Raw genomic sequence first — 18,450 nt, forward strand, 5'->3', positions numbered from 1 at the left:
GAAGAGACTCGAAATGACCATAAAAATACAACAAAGCAATGCAAAGGAACTGCCTAGAGACATGAAATCACTCCAAAGGTATATTAAATAACTACAAAAGGGGAAAAGAACCACAAAGACACACAAAAAGACACAAAATTACTAAAAAAATAGGTCAAAACAACCACAAAAGAGCACAAAACGGCCACAGACGAGACAAACTGACCCCAGTTAGACACAAAATGGCTACAAAGAAACAAACAACTAAGGATGAGACAAAATGACAGCAAAAGACACAAAATTACTACAAAAAGGGTCTAAACAACCACAAAGAAACACAAAATGACCAAGTACGAGACAAAATGACCCCAAAAGATACAAAACGACTTCAAACAGACACAAAAAAACAAAGCCATGCAAAGGGACTGCAAAAACACACAAAATCACTTAAAAAACACACAAAATAACTACAAAAGGAGGAAACAATCACACAGAAACATGAAATGACCAAGAGAAGACACAAAAACAGATCAAAACAATCACAAAGAAACACAGAACGACCAAAGATGACACAAAATTAATTTTAAAAAAAAACAGTCAAAACAACAACAAAGAAACATAAAACAACCAAGGACAAGACAAAATGACCCCAAAAAGACACAAAATGACTACAAAGAAACACAAAATGACCAAGGACAAGACAAAACGACTTTGAACAGACACAAAAGGACAACAAAGCCATGCAAAGGGACTGCAAAAACACACAAAATCACTTAAAAAAAGACACAAAATAACTACAAAAGGAGGAAACAATCACATAGAATCAGATGAAACAACCAAGAGAAGACACAAAAACAGATCAAAACAATCACAAAGGAACACAAAACAACTAAGAACGAGACAAAAGGACCTCAAAAAGACACAAAATGACTACAAAGCAACACAAAATGACCAAAAATGACACAAAATTCCTTCAAAAACCAGTCAAAACAACAATAAAGAAATACAAAACAACCAAGGACAAGACAAAATGACCCAAAAAAGACATAAAATGACTATGAAGATACACAAATCGACCACAAAGGGATGCACAGGAATTGTAAAAGACACACAGTCACTTCAAAGAGACACATAATAACTGCGAAAAGGGGAAACAACCACAAAGAAACACAAAAAAACTTAAAGTGACAAAACAACTACAAAGAGATGCAAAATGAAAAAAAAAACAACACAAAATGACCTTAAAGACACGGGACAACAAAATGCTGCATAGCAACCACAAAGGGACTCAAAATGAATACACACAAAATTACTACAGACATGAAACTGTGTCTTGCTCCTGTGTAGGAGATGCAACAGGGCCCACTGTCTAATAATCAGCCCATGGCACCAGCCTTCTCTGGTGACCAAAATAACGTCACCGTAACAGATTTTCTTTCTAACATATAGCACTTTGTATAGAGTACTGCAAACACACTGTATCTGCTCATATTAACCCTGCTGTATTATTATAATAAATGGCACACATTGATTTGAAATAGGGGATATGCGTTAATTCAGTGTGTCCGCTTTCTCTGTGAGGTGTCGAACCAACTCTTGGTGTGGCCCAAACTGCCCCATCTTCATCTTTTCACTGTCGACTCTGACACGTCCTGCCGAGCAAAACCCAGAACACAGTGATGAAAATACTGAATACTGACCAATTTTATTGAAATCAGACATATTACTTTTACAAAACCTCAGTCACATACATCAGTCTGCACAAACACTATGTTCTTCTTACAATGATTGCACACTGTTTCAAAAATCATGGCCCCCTCCCCATGACCTCTGACGAGTGAAAGAAAGTCTGGTGACCGGGTCGCTGCATGGTGGCGGACTTCTGGTTGAACATTCAGGATGTATTAACATTATATACAGCGTGTAAAATCAAACAGCAGATGATCTGCGGGGACCGTATATATTTGCTTCAGCTCTATGGGGGAAAACTAGAGGCAGCAGGTCAAGGCTGATCACCCATTTGTCAGGATGTAGAGTCTTAAAGTGTGCGTCTCCTTCCTTTGTTACAGAGCTTAGCATTTTAGTGGTTGAAGTGAAATAAACAAAACATAGATGCAACAGTTTGGCAGTGTCATCTCACCTATAACCTACTGAATTCACACAGCTTCTCCTCTGCTGGTGTCACCCTGTGATTTGCAACATCTCATCAGACAGTGTTGTGAGCTTTAATTTGGGATGAGACCCCAAGCTAACAAGAGTGACTTTGTTATTTGGTTTCCATAACTAAGGTCACCAATACTTTTCTTTACAGCAGCTCCTGAACTGTTTTATATATTCTACTAAAAACAAAGCTCTTACAGGATAAAAAAGTCTCCCTTTTTTTTTTAACTATACAAGGTTATTCCTGGAACTGCTAGGACACCATCATTTGACAGAAGACATATGCATGTGCAACAAAACATTCAATCTGTGAGGAAGGAATGTGACTTGCAACATCGAGAAAACATGAACTGTAGGTAAAACAAGACTGTGCTTCGCTTCTGCAAACAAGCCCCTTCGGTTTAAAAAAATCCTTTCAGTCACAAGTTTGCTTCAACATATTAAAACTACACCGTTTCTTGTGCTGTAGTTTATTAAAGGAGAGTCACTCAAATGGCACATTATACAAAACAAAACAAAAAAAAAAAAAAAAATACAATTAAAAGTAAATCCACAAAAGAAAACAAGTCAAGAGCTGAGTATATAATGTGTTTTGAGTGTGAGGCACGGGGCAGTCGATTTTTGTGTCACACTGAAAAATGTGTCTGCAAATGGGGACAGATATCAGATAAAAACATGTAAACCCTTCGTCCTAAACCACACATCATCTTCATTAAAGGAGATCCTTCTGGAAGAATCACTTTATCACATTGGGTGCAGCCACTCATCAAACGCGTTCCTGCTTTCCTATATCCTTGAGGTGGACCCGTCACTGGCTGGGCAGAGGTCTCTGGCGGGTCGGGGAGGTGTGGGGAGACGACAGCCTCTCAGAGGAGGCGGACGACGTCAGGGAGGACTGCAGGTGGACCGTCTTGTGGAAAAGCTTGTTGCTGATCAACACGACCAGGGAGAAGAGACGTAGCTGGAAGTGGCTGAAAAGATCGGGGAACATAAATGTGATCAGTGGGTCATGCATTAGAAGAAACTATGTTTTAAAAACAACTGTCTTTGTTTCACACTTACTACAGCTTTGTTGGCGTCTTGGCCTCGTTAGCGCTGATGATGAACAGAGGGAAGAGGATGGAAAACAAGCAGCCACTAGGGGGGAAAGGAAGAACAAAAAACTCTGCAGTCAGTAAATGCAGTAAAGAATAATTCGACCCAAAGGGAAGCATGAGACACATTTTCCAGATTGTACTCCCAATTAAGCACAAGAGGGTGTGCTTTAATGTCATTTGTGGCACCTCAGTGATGCGTATAGACCTTGGACTATTACTAGACTATTACCAACAAAATAAAATATAAAAATCAAAATGTATTTATGTCGAGGGGCAGTTAGCTCTCAAAATAAAAAATTGTTTGCTTCTCTGTTTCCATGGAAATACACTCAGTCGGACTAATAGCTGGAAAAGAATCAGTCACGTCAGTAGACTACTATATGTAATGAAACCTAGCTTACTACTCCAGCACGTAGGTCGAACCATAGTAACGACTTCACATCGGACCTGTTTTCTAGTCCCTATTGAGTCCACCAGCGAACTGGAGCTTATGCTTTCTAGAGATTGTCGAGTTCCCTAAAAAAAAAAACTAAATAAATACCTCATATATAAATACAAAACTGCTTTGCTAGCTCTGTCTTGTTACGACCAAGATACGTGCTGAAAAGATTTAGCTCCTACATCCACAAACTCCACATGTATTTTTAAGCTAGGAGCGCCGAAGATGGAGAATGCCAGAGCATGCCAGACGTTTCCAATCATTCAAAAGCATATTAAAGTCCAAAAGTCTTTGAAAAAAACAAACAAACAAAAAGACGTAATCATTTCCAAAATCCACCACGTTTTTATCAAACGAAATATTCTGCTACACCATCCAAACCCTTCAATAAACTCCAATACATCCAGAACGCTGCTGCCCATCTGCTAACCCATTCCCTATCCCATGATCACATCATCACTGTCCTTCAGAAACCTCCACTGGCTTCCTGTCCTACAACGCATCCAATTCAAAGTCCTTCCCCTCCATAACCTGCTCCACCGCCACACTTCTTCCCGCAGACTCCGCTCCTCTGATGCCAACCCCCTGACTCCCCCGCTCAGGACCAAGCACCGAACCTGGGGCGACAGGGCCTTGTCCATATTTGCCCCCTCCCTCTAGAACACATTTTGTGGTCGTTTTCAACCAATGTTAAGTGTCCTTGAGTACTTTGGAAAGCGCACTATAAATAAAATGTATTATTATTATTATCATTACATAATATTAAAGGATTTTGTAGACTTCAGCCCATAAATGCATATAGAACATGTGTGGTATGTAACCAAGCAACAGAAGCATCGTCTTTTTCCAACCATTCATCAAACTCAGTCGGCCCTATACAGTACATCAAAATTAACATCAAAACCATCCATTTAGTACAAGTTTTGTAGCCTTCTGGTATTTGCTCTGGTAGCTGCAACGTTGCCATGGAGATGACAGTAATATTTGTAGTGATGAGCCAGGTGTGCTGTCATGCTGATTTGAGCACATTCTAAGTGTCTTTTCGACCAATCAAATTGCTTGGTCAGAACTTCTTGCTGTATAATCTTATAACCTGCATGTTTCATGGTATTTTTATAACTGTTCCACATTTTCACCTTTGTTTTTCAAACTCTAAAACAACTCTGGAAGATATGTTTTAATATATAGCATATTGTTTTAAGATGTGCTGCTCTCTGGCATTTATAGAGGTATTTTTGTTCCTTTGTTTATAATCTCATGGGTCTGAGGATATAAAGTGATATTTCTTAAACATTTCATCTTAATTTGTTACATACACTGTTCCCTGTCAAGAATGAACGTCAGAATCAGGGAAATTCCCCCTCTTTCACTGTTTGTCTAATAGGGCTTTCTTACAAAAAACTTATATGCACAAAATAATGTAATTTCTAGGTCTATCAAAACATTCATAGACATATCTATACAAATTATGGTAACAAACACATTTTGGAGTTGAGTGGAGCTAAAATAGTACAGTAGGTCTGTGGTTCTCTAATGGTGTGCTGTGGGATTGTGTGAGAACCACACATTATTAATGCAATATTCAACTGGGTCTGGGCCTGTACAAAAAGTTATAAATCAGAGTTTTAATTGACTGTATCAGTATGTTGTGCACTCCCATTTTCTAATAAAGAGGCAAATTCTAGCTAAAAATGTTATTTAATTTAATTTGTTATAAAAAAACCTTCACGGGGAGCCTATTTGTCGCTGTTTCTGCATGGGAATTATAAGTGTGTGACACATGAAAAGTCCTGACTGGCAGCCAGTATGAGGGATGATAACATTTAAAAGGAGAAAGCCATCAGTGGGACAGTGGATCGCTTTATTGTACGGAGCAAATTACAACAAAGGGCCACCAAAGACGACCTACCACCGAAAGAAAAGAGACAGTATAATGAAAGCTACCTGTCTTATTCTTTCTTAATTTTATTGTCGCATGTCATGATAAGAGTGATAACACACGTTACAGAAGCTACTGTGCACAGATATAAATACGGGCGTGCCTTGAGATTGTTGGTTGCCCTTTGAAAACCACTGCAGTAGGTCACAAAGTAATTTGATAATAGCTTTTGTGGTAATACGTAAAAACCATGGCACCTGGACATTAGCATACATAGTCGGTATAGAGTATATTTAGGGCATGTCCACTTCCCCCCCTTCTAGTTAAACGGAGCCTAATCTGGGCATGATGTAAGGCACAAGAGGCAAAGGGGTTGTATTTAGTCCCTTAATCAATCATAGGTGTGTTTGGTGTAACATGAATATAATCAATCAGAGTGTCATCTCCCAGGAGTCTTACCTGATGATGTATGAGGAGGGCAGGGCAGTCAGCAGGGCCATGGGCAAACCAAAGCCGAAGTAATAGGGCCAGTTCCTCTCAATATTGGACAGCCGTTGGTGCATCTCAATACCTTTAACACACACAGATAGCCTCAGTTTTGTTTGAGTTCTCCATCCAGTAAGTCCAGCTGATTTGGGGTGTACAGTGTAACGCGAGTGTCTTACCATGGTTGAACCAGCGATACTCAAAGCAGTACAGGGAGTAGAGCAGAGACATGTGGAGCAGGCTGACCATCTGTCCAATGGCATCAATGGGAAACAGGCTAACAATCATGCCCTGGAGGACCACGAAAATACACAATGCAATTATTTTCACCAAGGAGAGAAATGTGTGTCATGTATTATTTGTTTGAAATTAAATTAGTATAAATCAAGTGTGTGGCAAAAAAGTCCTCTTTACAATCTGAACACCAAGTGGGACACCATAGAGCTTTTTTATATTTTGAACATTCTTTGAGAATCAACTCAAGAATTATAGCTGCTGCGCAGCAATGGTCAGGGCTGGGCAATTTTAGGCAAAATTAGGCAATTCTGAGCAACACACACACTAAAGCATATCACAACATAGAAGTTACATCATATAATTATGGCATGCCCTTCAAATTGTGGATGAGTGGCTGAATTGATCAGACTCATAATATACAAAGGAAAGAAAAAAACTCAAGAGCAAGAAAGTAAGAATAAGATTAACTGCTAGCAATTATGAACAAACTGGCCTGATCTAGCTTAAAGCTAAACATTATCCATGGTGACAAAGATGAAAACATTTTTTAAAATGTAAAAGTAGCTATTGGATAGACTCTACATATTGACTGATAGCTAAGCCAAATAAACAGGGAAAAGAGACAAGGGATAACAGGGTAAAGTGTTAATAAAGAGTATTTGTCTCTCCGCAAAACTGCCTGGTCTGGATCATAATTATTTTAACCTTGGTAGTCTCTAATCCACATAGCACGATGCCTTAACATAGTACTTTCACATTAGAATGTACTTCTGAAACTGAGGTCCGTCTTCTATCTCACTGAGCTAATTGGCAAGTGACAGTTCATATGTGGCTTCACAAATTGACTAAGCCAAGCATCAGGGGGCCAGACAGTAGCCGGTCCATGCCATGGAAAAGCAAATTTCAAAGTGAAAGTTCCAAAGCTGTAGCACATATGGTTGATTTGTTATGATTTTTCAAAGTTTTGAAATTTAGAGGCTTGCTGTGGCGTCACCATCAGGACTATTGTCTTGTGTTTCCAGTTGAGGACATGTGGCATGGGACTGGACCTTTATGAAAAGTTTGGGGAGATTTCTCATATGGAAATGTTGCACGAGCTGAGGCTTGAACTCACAATCTTCAACACCAAGAACCATCCTCTATCTCACTGAGCTAATTGGCAAACAGAAATGTCACATGTAGCTTCACAAATTGACTAAGCCAGTCGCCTGTGTGCAAGACAGCAGCTGTTAGTGTGTAAAGGCAGATTTCAAACGGCTGTCAAAAATTCAGTTATTAAGACAAAAATCCGAAAATACACAAATTGCATCTAGACAGCATGGAGATGTTGGTAATTTGTTTTTAAGAATGATTTATTGGCTCCATAAGTGAAAAACTGATGTTTAAAAATGAAATGCCATTTTTGCATTGACTCCAATTGTTCGCATAAGAGCGAAATTCAAAATGCTGTAAAAAATTCAGTTTTTGAGATAAAATTCTGATATTTTCCAAACATCATCTACCATGACTCCAAAATTTTGTCATTTTTTAATGAATTCCCCTTGAAACACACATTGAAAATGTGTTTAGCAAGAATTTGCAAGTATATGTTTACAGTACTGTTTACAGTCAAACATTTTGATGCACTGTCGGCTCAATTTTCGATAAATCAAAAATCTGTGTGGATCGTTTGTGTAGGACAGTCTGAAAATGCTCTGTAGCAAGTTTGGTGTCAATTGAGCAAAAGTTGTGGGAGGAGATAGGTTTAATAAGTTTTACAGTTTTGGAAAAAAACAGAGTGATGGACTTCATAATTTTTAATAGTAAATGTACAAAAGTTTCTTCAGTATTGGGGCTACATTTTGGTGAAAGTTGCAAATCTGTAGCACATATGGTTGATTTGTTGTGAAATTTTGAACTTTAGAGGCTTGCTGTAGCGCCACCATCAGCACTATTGGCCTGTTTTTGCAGCTGAGGCAATCTGGCATGGGACTGGACCTTTGTGCAAAGTCTGGTGATTTTTCGCTCATGGGAAGTATGATTTCCTCAGAAGAAGAAGAAGAAGAACATGCAGCAAAACAATAGGGTCCTGGCAGCTTAGGCTGCCCGGCCCCTAATTAAGGAATGAAACTGTTGGCCTGCCATGCTGCAGATACAGCTACTAATAGCAGAATGACCAAACTCATAACAAGCATGACTTTGTGACTCATTTAGAAAAGTGATATCATTTGCATAGTCTGCAAAGATTTGACATCTGGGTCTACGGTGACATCAGCTTTACTGTAACTGTTCACCTCAGACATCTTGTGAGACGAATGATGAGAATCAGATGAAGTTCTGGGAATATGCACGGCGGAGATGCACTGACAACAACATTATTTTTACATGGAGAAAGACAAATATGTACCTGAATGAGGAAGAGTGCCTGGAGAAGGAGGTTAAAGAGCATGTCTGCGATGATCTTACTGACGCTGGGGAACGGCTGCGCTTTACATCCAGACACTTCGAATGCAAGGTCAGCTATATCCTGCAGCAAAGAACAACACCATGATATCAGCAGTCAACAAAGCATATGAGGAGAAACACTAAAACATGAGGATTTGGAACACAGTCGTCTTTTGCATTGGGACGGCAATGTGACATGACAGGAGCTACAAGCTGACAATAAACAAATATGTAATACAGTATTATTATGTCCTGATCATCTCACATACATGTCCTGAGTAAAGTCCAAAATAGCTCTCCAAATGTGCTTCAGGCTACAAATTAGAATATCAGGCTAATCCAAAGACCTCTGTGTATGCAGTCGTGTGCCTGCAGATTACTCGTAACAAAAAATTCAAGTGATGCCTCGTTGCGTCGCACCTTGTTTTCATCAGATTTCCTGCAGCTGTTAGGTTTTCTATTGTGAGGCAGCTGAGGTCACACGAGTCCAGTTTAGTGATATGACATCAGTCCTATAGCTACAGGAGATTTCCCTTTTTTGGTGTTTTTTGGATAAAGGATCAGTCTGACACACTGCACAGAAAGAATGGACTTGCTTACAAATATTGGGAGAGACAGAGCTGGCTTTATAAATCCCAGTCATTTCGGTAATGAAGTCAGTTGTATTTTACTGCAACTCTATTCCAAAAACTCATATTGCAGTGACAATAACATACAATACATTTTGCAACCTAAAAGGTCCAGTGTGTAGGACTTAGTGGCATTTAGCAAAAACGTGAATGGTTCTATCTAGAGCCAGTGTTTGGTTTGTCAGTTCTGGGCCACTGTAGAACAACATGGTGGGCTCAGTAGAAGAGAACCTGCTCCGTATGTAGATATAAACAGCTCATTCTAATGTAGCAAAAACACAATTATTTGGTTCAATCGCACTCAAGTTCATTTGCCCCCTAAGTGCAGTTCGTTTGGGCAGGTGTGAACACAGCAATCACACTCAGGTGTGCACCACAACAACTGGACCAAGACCTTCTTGAAGAGGTGGTCTAGGTCCTGTCACAACTGAACTCTAGTGCAGTTTGTTTGTGGTGAGAACGTGTTCCGACCTTGAACTGCAGTCGCATTACACATTTGGGTTGGGTTAAACATGAGCATGTTACAGTCCTGGAGGATTATTAATGTGCATCTCCAATGACAGCAATGTAGTCCATGATGAGCAGCGCTAAAATCAACCTGTGTAATTGTCCCTGCATTGTGACATTAGAAAGTGTCACATTTATCTTGCAAGTGTACTATTCTGCAACGTTTCGTTCACATCCTGGATTTTTCTCACATGGAAATTCAGACCAATGACAAGCAGCTTTTTTGCGCAGGCATTTTATCTGGTCCACTTGTAAATGCTGCTGTGAAAACACGAACCAACTCTAGGCAATTATGCAACTTTGTGACAAACTTAGTCCATGACTCGGACAGCAATCAGGGATGCGAACTCTAGGTCTGAAAGCACCCTATGTTTCAGGTGATTAGCAACTTATGAAAACATAGTTGTGAATATTACATGGCATTTCTGCCAACAGACATCATGGTGTAGGCTACTGTTGATGGCGCATACGCTATGAGTGCACACAGAGGAGTTTATGTTTAACCTGTTGTTTGTGGCACTATGCTGTGAAATGCCAGGTGACATACAAACAAAATATTCTGTGGGTAAGAAGAGGAACGTTCCAGGAAACGTAGGCTGCCTGGCAACAGTAGTAAACACATGACTGTGTAAAATAAACACAGACGTACTTCCAACAATTGTATTTCTGTACTGTAATTATAACTGCTGTTTACATACAAGTTGAACTTTTTTTGTTTCCATGTGGCCATTATTTAGCTTTCACAGCTATCTCTCAGGTTCTCCTTCGCTCTTCAGCAAAAAGCCTCTTCTTTGCCAGTGTGGTGGCTATTTCTTTCCTAGAATTTTAAGACATCTGATGGCCCTGTTGTCTCTCAATGAGGAGTCAGGAGTTGTAGCATGCATCGTGGGCGCCTAGTTACAAAGATTTAGAGGTGCACAACCAAGCACCATGACAACTCTGGGAGCTTCACACTCAGCGTCAAGGGGTTGATTACGTCATTTTACAATACAGCGAGTAGCCAACCTTGCTTTATGTCACAAAAGCCATTGAAGACCCTTGAAAAGTATGCAACTTTGTGTTATGGCATGTCAGATTGCGCGATGGAATCTACGTGTAGATTTTCTATAAGGCCACTTCCTCTACCATCACACTATAACAGCCTAGCAAAGCATGGCCTGACCTGGAACCAGATGGCGTTGACTATCTTGCTGAGGACAAACAGAGGGAGAACCCAGAGAGCACTGAAGACGGAGGTTAGGATGAACTCTAACCAGGACCACACACTGCCATGGAGGGAGGGGTCACCTGGAGCAAAAAACAGCTTGTTGACTTTATGGATCAACCACAAGACCAACAGAGAGCCTGCCCCCCCAGATTCATGAGCAGCCATACATACCGATGATTTTTGCTGTGAGAGTCTGCAGCAGTGGGATAAACACCCGGTAGAAGAGAAACAGACTGAGCTGGAGAGAGAAATGAGATTCTACAGTTAGTCTTCAACTCATGCTTCCACACTCAACGGGGCTTTTGAAATTAGCATTTGACTTGAATAGTTTCATGGACATATACACCAGCTGTCAAGACTTTTTGGCACTGCAGACAGCACCCATAGGATTAGGAATAGAGGTCCCTAAGGCCATGTGAAATGGGTGTAGCAGAGTTGGTTTCTTTAGCTGACAATTACAAAAAGGACTTTAGTTCTTAGTTTCCAGAGGCTAAAAGATAAGTTTAGGACAACACATTGCACCTGTTAAGTATTCACTTGTGTGTGTGTGTGTGTGTGTGTGTGTGTGTGTGTGTGTGTGTGTGTGACAAGGCTGTAATGTAACAGTAGGCTAAATGTCTTACCCAGAACACTCCTCCATTCCAGGCACAGCATTGAAAGATCCTGCTGGCTACTTTGGGGTCACTGAATGAGAAAATACAACATGTCCATCACAGCTGAATATTATAAGGACAGTTTAACTTCACTTAATGTTACTTTTCTTATTTAACCAGAGTCAGACAGAGCCACAGGTGCTGCTCTCATGTCTCAGTTTGCAGATTGAAGGTATCTGGAACAGTGGCTTTTACTCGCAGATATGTACAGTATGGGAACAGATGGAGAATGAGGAGGATATTAGAGCAGCATAGAGCCGTGACTGCTCCAATTAAACATCTTGTATCTATCTGTATTTCCATTATTGACAGTGACACGAGCATACAAAACAAATTCCAACCACTTCTTGTTTGCATGTGCAAAGAGCCACGATGCATGCTCAGGGGGGATTTTGTTGACCTAAATTCAGCACTTACTTTCAGGCTACTTCTGCTCTTTTGCTAGGAATGCCAGGAAAACTAACTTTCTCTTGTCTCATGGTAAATATAGCCACTTGACTGGTGTAGCTTGTGGGAAATGGTGCAGAGGATGGGAGGTGCATAGGAGGATCTACCTAAGAGGATCATGTCAAGAGGAGCAGCAACTTTAACAAGTATGCAGACACAAAAAATATCCACGAGCATGTCTGACTCTGGCTAAGTAAGAAAATCAGTAGCACTGAAACTAAAATATGCAGCTGTTTTTCTGGCCTACTTGTCCGGTTTGCGCTCCTCACTCTGTGCCCGTCTCTGTGCCAGGGCCCCGCTGGCCCTTCTCCTCCGCTGCTCTTCCCTTTTCTGCTGGATGCGGGCATCCAGCTTGGAGATTGTGCCAATCCCCAATATGGAGTCCTTGATCCCCTAGAGAACCCAGAGGGAGAGAGAACAGACAGACAGTGTTTGTTTATAACTTATAAAAATAGCTGCTGTAATGGAGCTCAGAAATGTCTCAATAACTGCTTGTTGAACACAAGAATAAGGCCAATACGGGTATTTGAAGGCATATCCCATTAACAATATTTTAGGACTTCATGATTCAGAGGAAGTTTTCTGTTATGCATCAATCCTGAAATATGTGTATATTTTATTTAGTGCCACCAAAACCACTTTTGTTTTTCTTATAGCTAGAGCAACAATGACACTAAAGTTATTCTGAATCAACCAACTAGATGCTTCTGTAGTAAAAATAAATACAGCGTGCACAGATCAATCTCAGACCCCATCAGCTGTCAGTCTGATGACAATAAGCCTCTGGGGACGAGGGCCAGTATTTCGGACTAATCCAGTGTAGCCAGTGGATAGAAGAGTCAAGACTACCTCTCCCATACTCCGATTATTTCCAGCTAATTTTTCTAAACAGATATCTACATTTGAATGCATGTATCTTTTTTTAAGAAAAGCTAATAAAAAGCTAATTTATCGTCAGGTAATAGCCGATGGGTTCAAGGACTGTATTTCGGCCAATGTGTTTGCATCTCCACCAGGTCTCTTTACATTCTGTTCAAGCTTAATTGGTCAATACCACTTCCTACACCAAAATCTTGTCCTGTCACCTACAGGCTCTGCATACATATGCAAAATCTGTTTATAGAAATTACAAAGAGACAGAAACTAACATCTCCTCTTATTCACTTGGCTTAACAAGGCTTGCCCATGCCACTTAACCTCGCCAGCTAAGTAGCTAGGTAGGCTGTGAGTTTGGTTTGTTTCTCAGCACCAAACTGAAGAGACAGTTTTAACAGCAGTAGCTAATGTTGGCTGCATTATTCAGAGTTACCACGGCTGCATTATGAATCTAAAGATGTTCCCAGAAAAACACTCTGTGAAGAAAAAAAAAACAAAACAGTCTTCCTCTGCCAACAGGAGATAGCTAGCACTGCTAACACTAGCTTGTTATGAAAATTAATGATCAAAACGTCATAAAAATAACTTCCACAGGATGGCTCCACAAGGTCTATTCTGCTGGTTGCAGACAAACGCCATTTACGGTAACACAAGAGATATCAGAAATCATTTCAAAGACAAACAAACAATGTCTCTGGACTCTTTTGGAGTACAGTCAGCTAATATTTACGATGATGGTACACAATGATAAAGTTCAAGAATATAAATAGGAAGTTAAGTTCAACCGTCCTCATTTGTCCTGGACTAAAGTACACAAAAAGCCCTGCATCCTCACAGGACTTATCTGTTAACAGTTGCCCTTCATACACTACAAATACACCAGTCAGACAATGTCATGTTCCATTATTATCAAGAATTTCTGTAGACATTATGATCTTCATTCATCAACGTTGCTTCTACTGTGTTCAGTTCTGGACATACGCCACCTGTTTTCTTGCATGGAGATTAAATCTTTTGGAGCATAATCTAGAATACGCACAACATGCGTCTTTTTTAGCATCTTTCCACATTAGATTTGGTAGTGAATATATGTTCTACACACCTTGTACGCTCACTGCCCACTTTATTAGGTACACTGGTACAATCTAATGCAATCCAATACAGAATACTGCAATACATTAATTCTACTTTTATAAAGCTCATAAATTTTCAGTGTTTGTTGACGCTGTTTAAAAATGTGACAATTCTATTACTGTGTTTATTTTTGAGGTTGTGGGCGGTGGTGTTGTACTGCCCTGCATTACATCGAAAGGTGTTTATAATATTTGACAACCCTATTTACATACATGAAGGTGGCAAAATATTACAAACACCTTATATTATAGGTGCACCTCATAAAGTGGCCAGTGAGTGAATGTCTCTGCTATTTCAAAACGACTAGTCCACTAGTTTGAATCCATGTATCTGCACTGTCAATGAACAACAGCCTCATGCCTCGTATCGTTGCTCATGTGTAAGTACAGTGTGTTTGTGTCTGCTGACCGTCGCAACATTGCGGAGGAAGGCCCTGACGCTGTCTGTCATCTCTGGACCAGCTGCAGATCCATCAACTGCAGAAGGAGGGGGTGCTGGTGACCTGGTGGTCAGCTCTCATGGCAGGGAGGGGCTCACCCAGTAACCTACCACAAACCAAAACCAAGGACATAAAGTGAGGACAAGAGCTAGCAGGTGGAACTCTTTGCACAAATTTACAATAACAACTAAAAATGCTGATCTAACCTGCAGAACTCACATTGGTATGCTAGGAGATTGAATTGCAAGCTTAATTTTCCCACCCATGTCAGCTTTATCCAATAGCATTACTAGAACTCAGCACATTCATGTAAAATAATCACTTGTGGTTGATGCATTAGCAACATTTGTATTTCTAAATGTGGTAGTTCCTCGTGTGCATACACGAAAATCAAATTTTCCAGTGTTACATTGCTGTTATTTCACTTCAAATTAATTGAATGATGACAAAAATCTTCTGGTCTTGAAACAGTTCAAAGATAAATTTACCACCTTTTCGATACTTACATTAAAGGTCTAGCCCAAATTACATGCCCAGTCTCTTTCACTAGCCTGGTGTGACTACATATTTTGACAAATAAACGCCTGCCTCAAATAGTATATATACCGTAAAACTTTGATTAAAAGCCTAGTCCTTTTTTACTAACCTGGTATGGCTACACATTTTGACAAATAAAGGCCTGTCTCAATTAGACGCATGGTCTGGTTGCCAAGCAGTTCTTTATTTTAATTTTTTTTATAGGAGTTCTTCGGAAAAAACCAGGTTGTTGGCTACTTCATATTATACATCCATTCCCCTATTACCCCGTAAGTTATTCATTTTCCTTTAGTCCATAAGAATCAAACGTGTTCTTCATAAAAAGTAATCCAAGTTGTGAGTACTGTTTTAACAGGACCGTAACTCCCTCTCTCTGATGCCTTGTCTGTCAGAGCTAGATCAAATGAATGATTCATACATGATGTATTATTTGAAGCCTGATTTTTAAACAAGTAATATTCAAACTGGTTCAAATAAACAATTGTATTTCCGATCTTTTCTGAGCAACAGTTTTGTGTCAAAGGAATTAAAGGCCTGTCCCAAATATAAGCCTGTTGAGTTCAGTAATTTAAGCAGTAATAGCCCAGGCTAATAATTGAAGTTTTCCTGTATATATATTTGGTAGTCATTTTGTGCTGATTCACAGCTGTTATAACTTGATTTGTTTCTGTAACCAACAACATCAACTACTTTGGATCACATTGGATGATGTAATGCTAATTTGTGATTTGTCACTTCTCTCTAAACTGTGAATTATTTCCTTTGACACTACACTATAAACTTGTTGTGGTCCTTCAGAAGTTAAACAACATCACACAAAGAAAACACAGGAAACAAACTACTTTCTAACTTTATGAATAGTGTGAAAAACAGGATCTGATGTTAATGTTACCTAACTGTCAACAGGAAAGCAAAGCTAACATCTGCATAATAACTGCTGCTATTGTTCTGTCCTGTCTAACAAACCCATTAATGTGTTTGCATGGTAACGTTATAAAACAGCAGCGTCACCTCTTCATTTCCCAAATGGACTGAATCAGTTGAACACGTTTTGTACCGAGATAAAAGTTAAACGTTGATTCAGCCAGTGTCTCTTAACCATAACGTTACTATTTGTGTAAGTTAACGTTAGCAAGCTGACTCAGTGGGTTAGCTTTAGGAGGTGTAGCTAACAGTCAGTGTTAGCTAGCTCTCTGGCTTGCCGAAAAGTCCAAACTATTTGACATGTGAAGACCCTCATTATGTCGCCGGTCATGATGCCTCTGGTTTTATTATCTTTGACTTGTCTAGTTGGTTTGTTAAGTGCTCTGCTAGCTTGTGTGTCTGTGTTGCTAGCTAACTGTTACCGCTCAATAACTAATTTAACTGTGATGTGTGTCGTTGAGACAACACCTCGACAAGCGAGTAAAGTCACACAGAGCTCACAGATAACGGCGGTGTCGTCCTTACCTCATGCGACAGGCTCAGGGTTGTGATAACTTCGGTAATTCTTTCTTTCGCCCCCCTTAATGTGACAACAACAACACTTAACAGACACTACCAGCCAGGGCCGTGCAAAACATATTGCGCAAGCTCCGACTTCAGGGGAACATGGGAAATGTAGTCCTCCTGGTGAACGTCTCATTTAGGGACTGTTCGTTACTTATGAGGGGCTGGGGGGGTGATACAAAAAGGGGAGGCATGTCAAATTTAAAAAATATACTTTTTAAACTTAAATAGTTGTATTTTGTTTTATTTTACCGCCATTGTTTCTTTTAACACTTTCTCTGCCAGAGTGTTATTTTGAGAAAGATTAAAAGATTATTCATTCATCTTCTAACCGCTTCATCCTCTTGAGGGTCGCGGGGGGGGGGGGGGCTGGAGCCTATCCCAGCTACAGCTACAGAGGCAGGGTACACCCTGGACAGGTCGCCAGACTATCGCAGGGCTGACACATAGAGACAAACAACCATTCACGCTCACATTCACACCTACGGACAATTTAGAGTCTCCAATTAACCTAGTCCCCAAATCTGCATGTCTTTGGACTGTGGGAGGAAGCCGGAGTGCCCGGAGAGAACCCACGCTGACACGGGGAGAACATGCAAACTCCGCACAGAAGGGCTCCCACGCCCGGGATCGAACCGGCAACCCTCTTGCTGTGAGGCGAGAGTGCTAACCACCACACCACCGTGCCGCCCAGATTAAAAGATTATGAGATTAAAAAATGCATTTTTTTTTCAAAGCGTGTCATTTTTAAGTACAAAATCAAAATCACATTTACATTTTTTTGCTTTTATTCTCTCATTTCCTTGTGTCAGCTGGGATCGGCTCCATCCCCTCAGCAACCCTTAACAGGATAAGTGGTTACAAACAATGAATGGATAATTGAAAACTTTGTCAGTATAAGAGTTAGGGGATATATGGATAGGAATAAGTAAGATATACTTTAGTTTCCTATTTTAAGTTAAGTTAATGTTACTAATTATCTGATGTGCAGACTAATACTTAACAGTTCCACATCATTTTAATGTGGTATCTAGGAAATACATGTGTAGGTGATAGTGTGGCCAGTGATTGTATCGGGTGGCTGTAGAGTTTGTCTCACACCGTGTACAAAGATGTTTGGTTTATCTGGGAAAACATGCAGACATCACTTCATTACCTCACTAAATTCTTTATTCTCGCAATGAACCATTATGGTATGTTTAGGCAAAGGACATACCACACTGTCACTGGTCAACAACATTATGGATGATCTTTAAAGCGACACTTACCTTTCTGGAAATTTTATGCTTTTCTTTGTTTAGGTTAAAATGCTATTAATAAGCTGATGGCACACTAAAATGTAAGTGAATACCACCAGAAATAAAAACTCAGAATTATACCAATCTCATATGGTTCTAAGAAAACTCCGGCCAATGAATGCAATAATTCAAACCGAATGCAATGATTGGCCAAGCGTCCTGTCTGTCTTTCCCATGTGAAGGCCTCCGACTGACGTAACCGCTCGCGTAATATCGACTCTGCTTTCGAGCGATGGTGAAGACTGATGCAGCTTCATCCTGAGCTAAAAAGGGACAAGATGGTCGCAGAGTTTCTGCTGGACAGGTATTTTTAGTTTGCCTCTTATGTAACATAGGCTATAATGTTATATATGACAACACAGCATCCAGTTGCTAATGGTTAGCCTACTGTAGCTTAACGTTGCCTGAGCCTCAGTATTATCTTCCTTGTATGTTGCCAGTCACCAGTACTAACTAACGTTAGCGTTTACGTTATATTATAAAACACATTAGTCATCACTGACCCTGGATAAGTTTCAAAACTCCGTGGCTGCA

At 40.1% G+C, this 18,450-nt stretch overlaps 1 protein-coding gene across 1 annotated transcript; it reads right to left on the reverse strand.

Moving 5' to 3' along the window:
• Positions 1 to 1,659: 1,659 nt before the first annotated feature.
• Positions 1,660 to 16,723, reverse strand: ei24 (EI24 autophagy associated transmembrane protein). Its single transcript, XM_049593178.1, has 11 exons — positions 16,580 to 16,723; positions 14,563 to 14,699; positions 12,392 to 12,537; positions 11,668 to 11,728; positions 11,216 to 11,282; positions 11,000 to 11,124; positions 8,664 to 8,783; positions 6,220 to 6,331; positions 6,014 to 6,125; positions 3,202 to 3,276; positions 1,660 to 3,110 (listed from the first exon to the last, which is right to left on the reverse strand). Exons 2-11 carry the CDS (start codon positions 14,602 to 14,604, stop codon positions 2,948 to 2,950), a joined length of 1,023 nt encoding a protein of 340 aa, XP_049449135.1. The 5' UTR covers positions 14,605 to 14,699; positions 16,580 to 16,723; the 3' UTR covers positions 1,660 to 2,947.
• Positions 16,724 to 18,450: the final 1,727 nt, after the last annotated feature.

Source organism: Epinephelus fuscoguttatus, linkage group LG12, assembly GCF_011397635.1.
Source record: "Epinephelus fuscoguttatus linkage group LG12, E.fuscoguttatus.final_Chr_v1".
Classification (NCBI taxonomy): domain Eukaryota; kingdom Metazoa; phylum Chordata; class Actinopteri; order Perciformes; family Serranidae; genus Epinephelus; species Epinephelus fuscoguttatus.

What these genes read in the sequence shown, in the direction of transcription:
- ei24 (XM_049593178.1), bottom strand. Translation starts at nt 14,604, where the DNA reads ATGACAGACAGCGTCAGGGCCTTCCTCCGCAATGTTGCGACG. An exon ending in GTATCGCTGGTTCAACCATG is followed by an intron (nt 6,126 to 6,219) that starts GTAAGACACTCG and finishes TGTGTGTTAAAG; the next exon opens with GTATTGAGATGCACCAACGG. An exon ending in CCCTCCTCATACATCATCAG is followed by an intron (nt 3,277 to 6,013) that starts GTAAGACTCCTG and finishes TTTCCCCCCTAG; the next exon opens with TGGCTGCTTGTTTTCCATCC.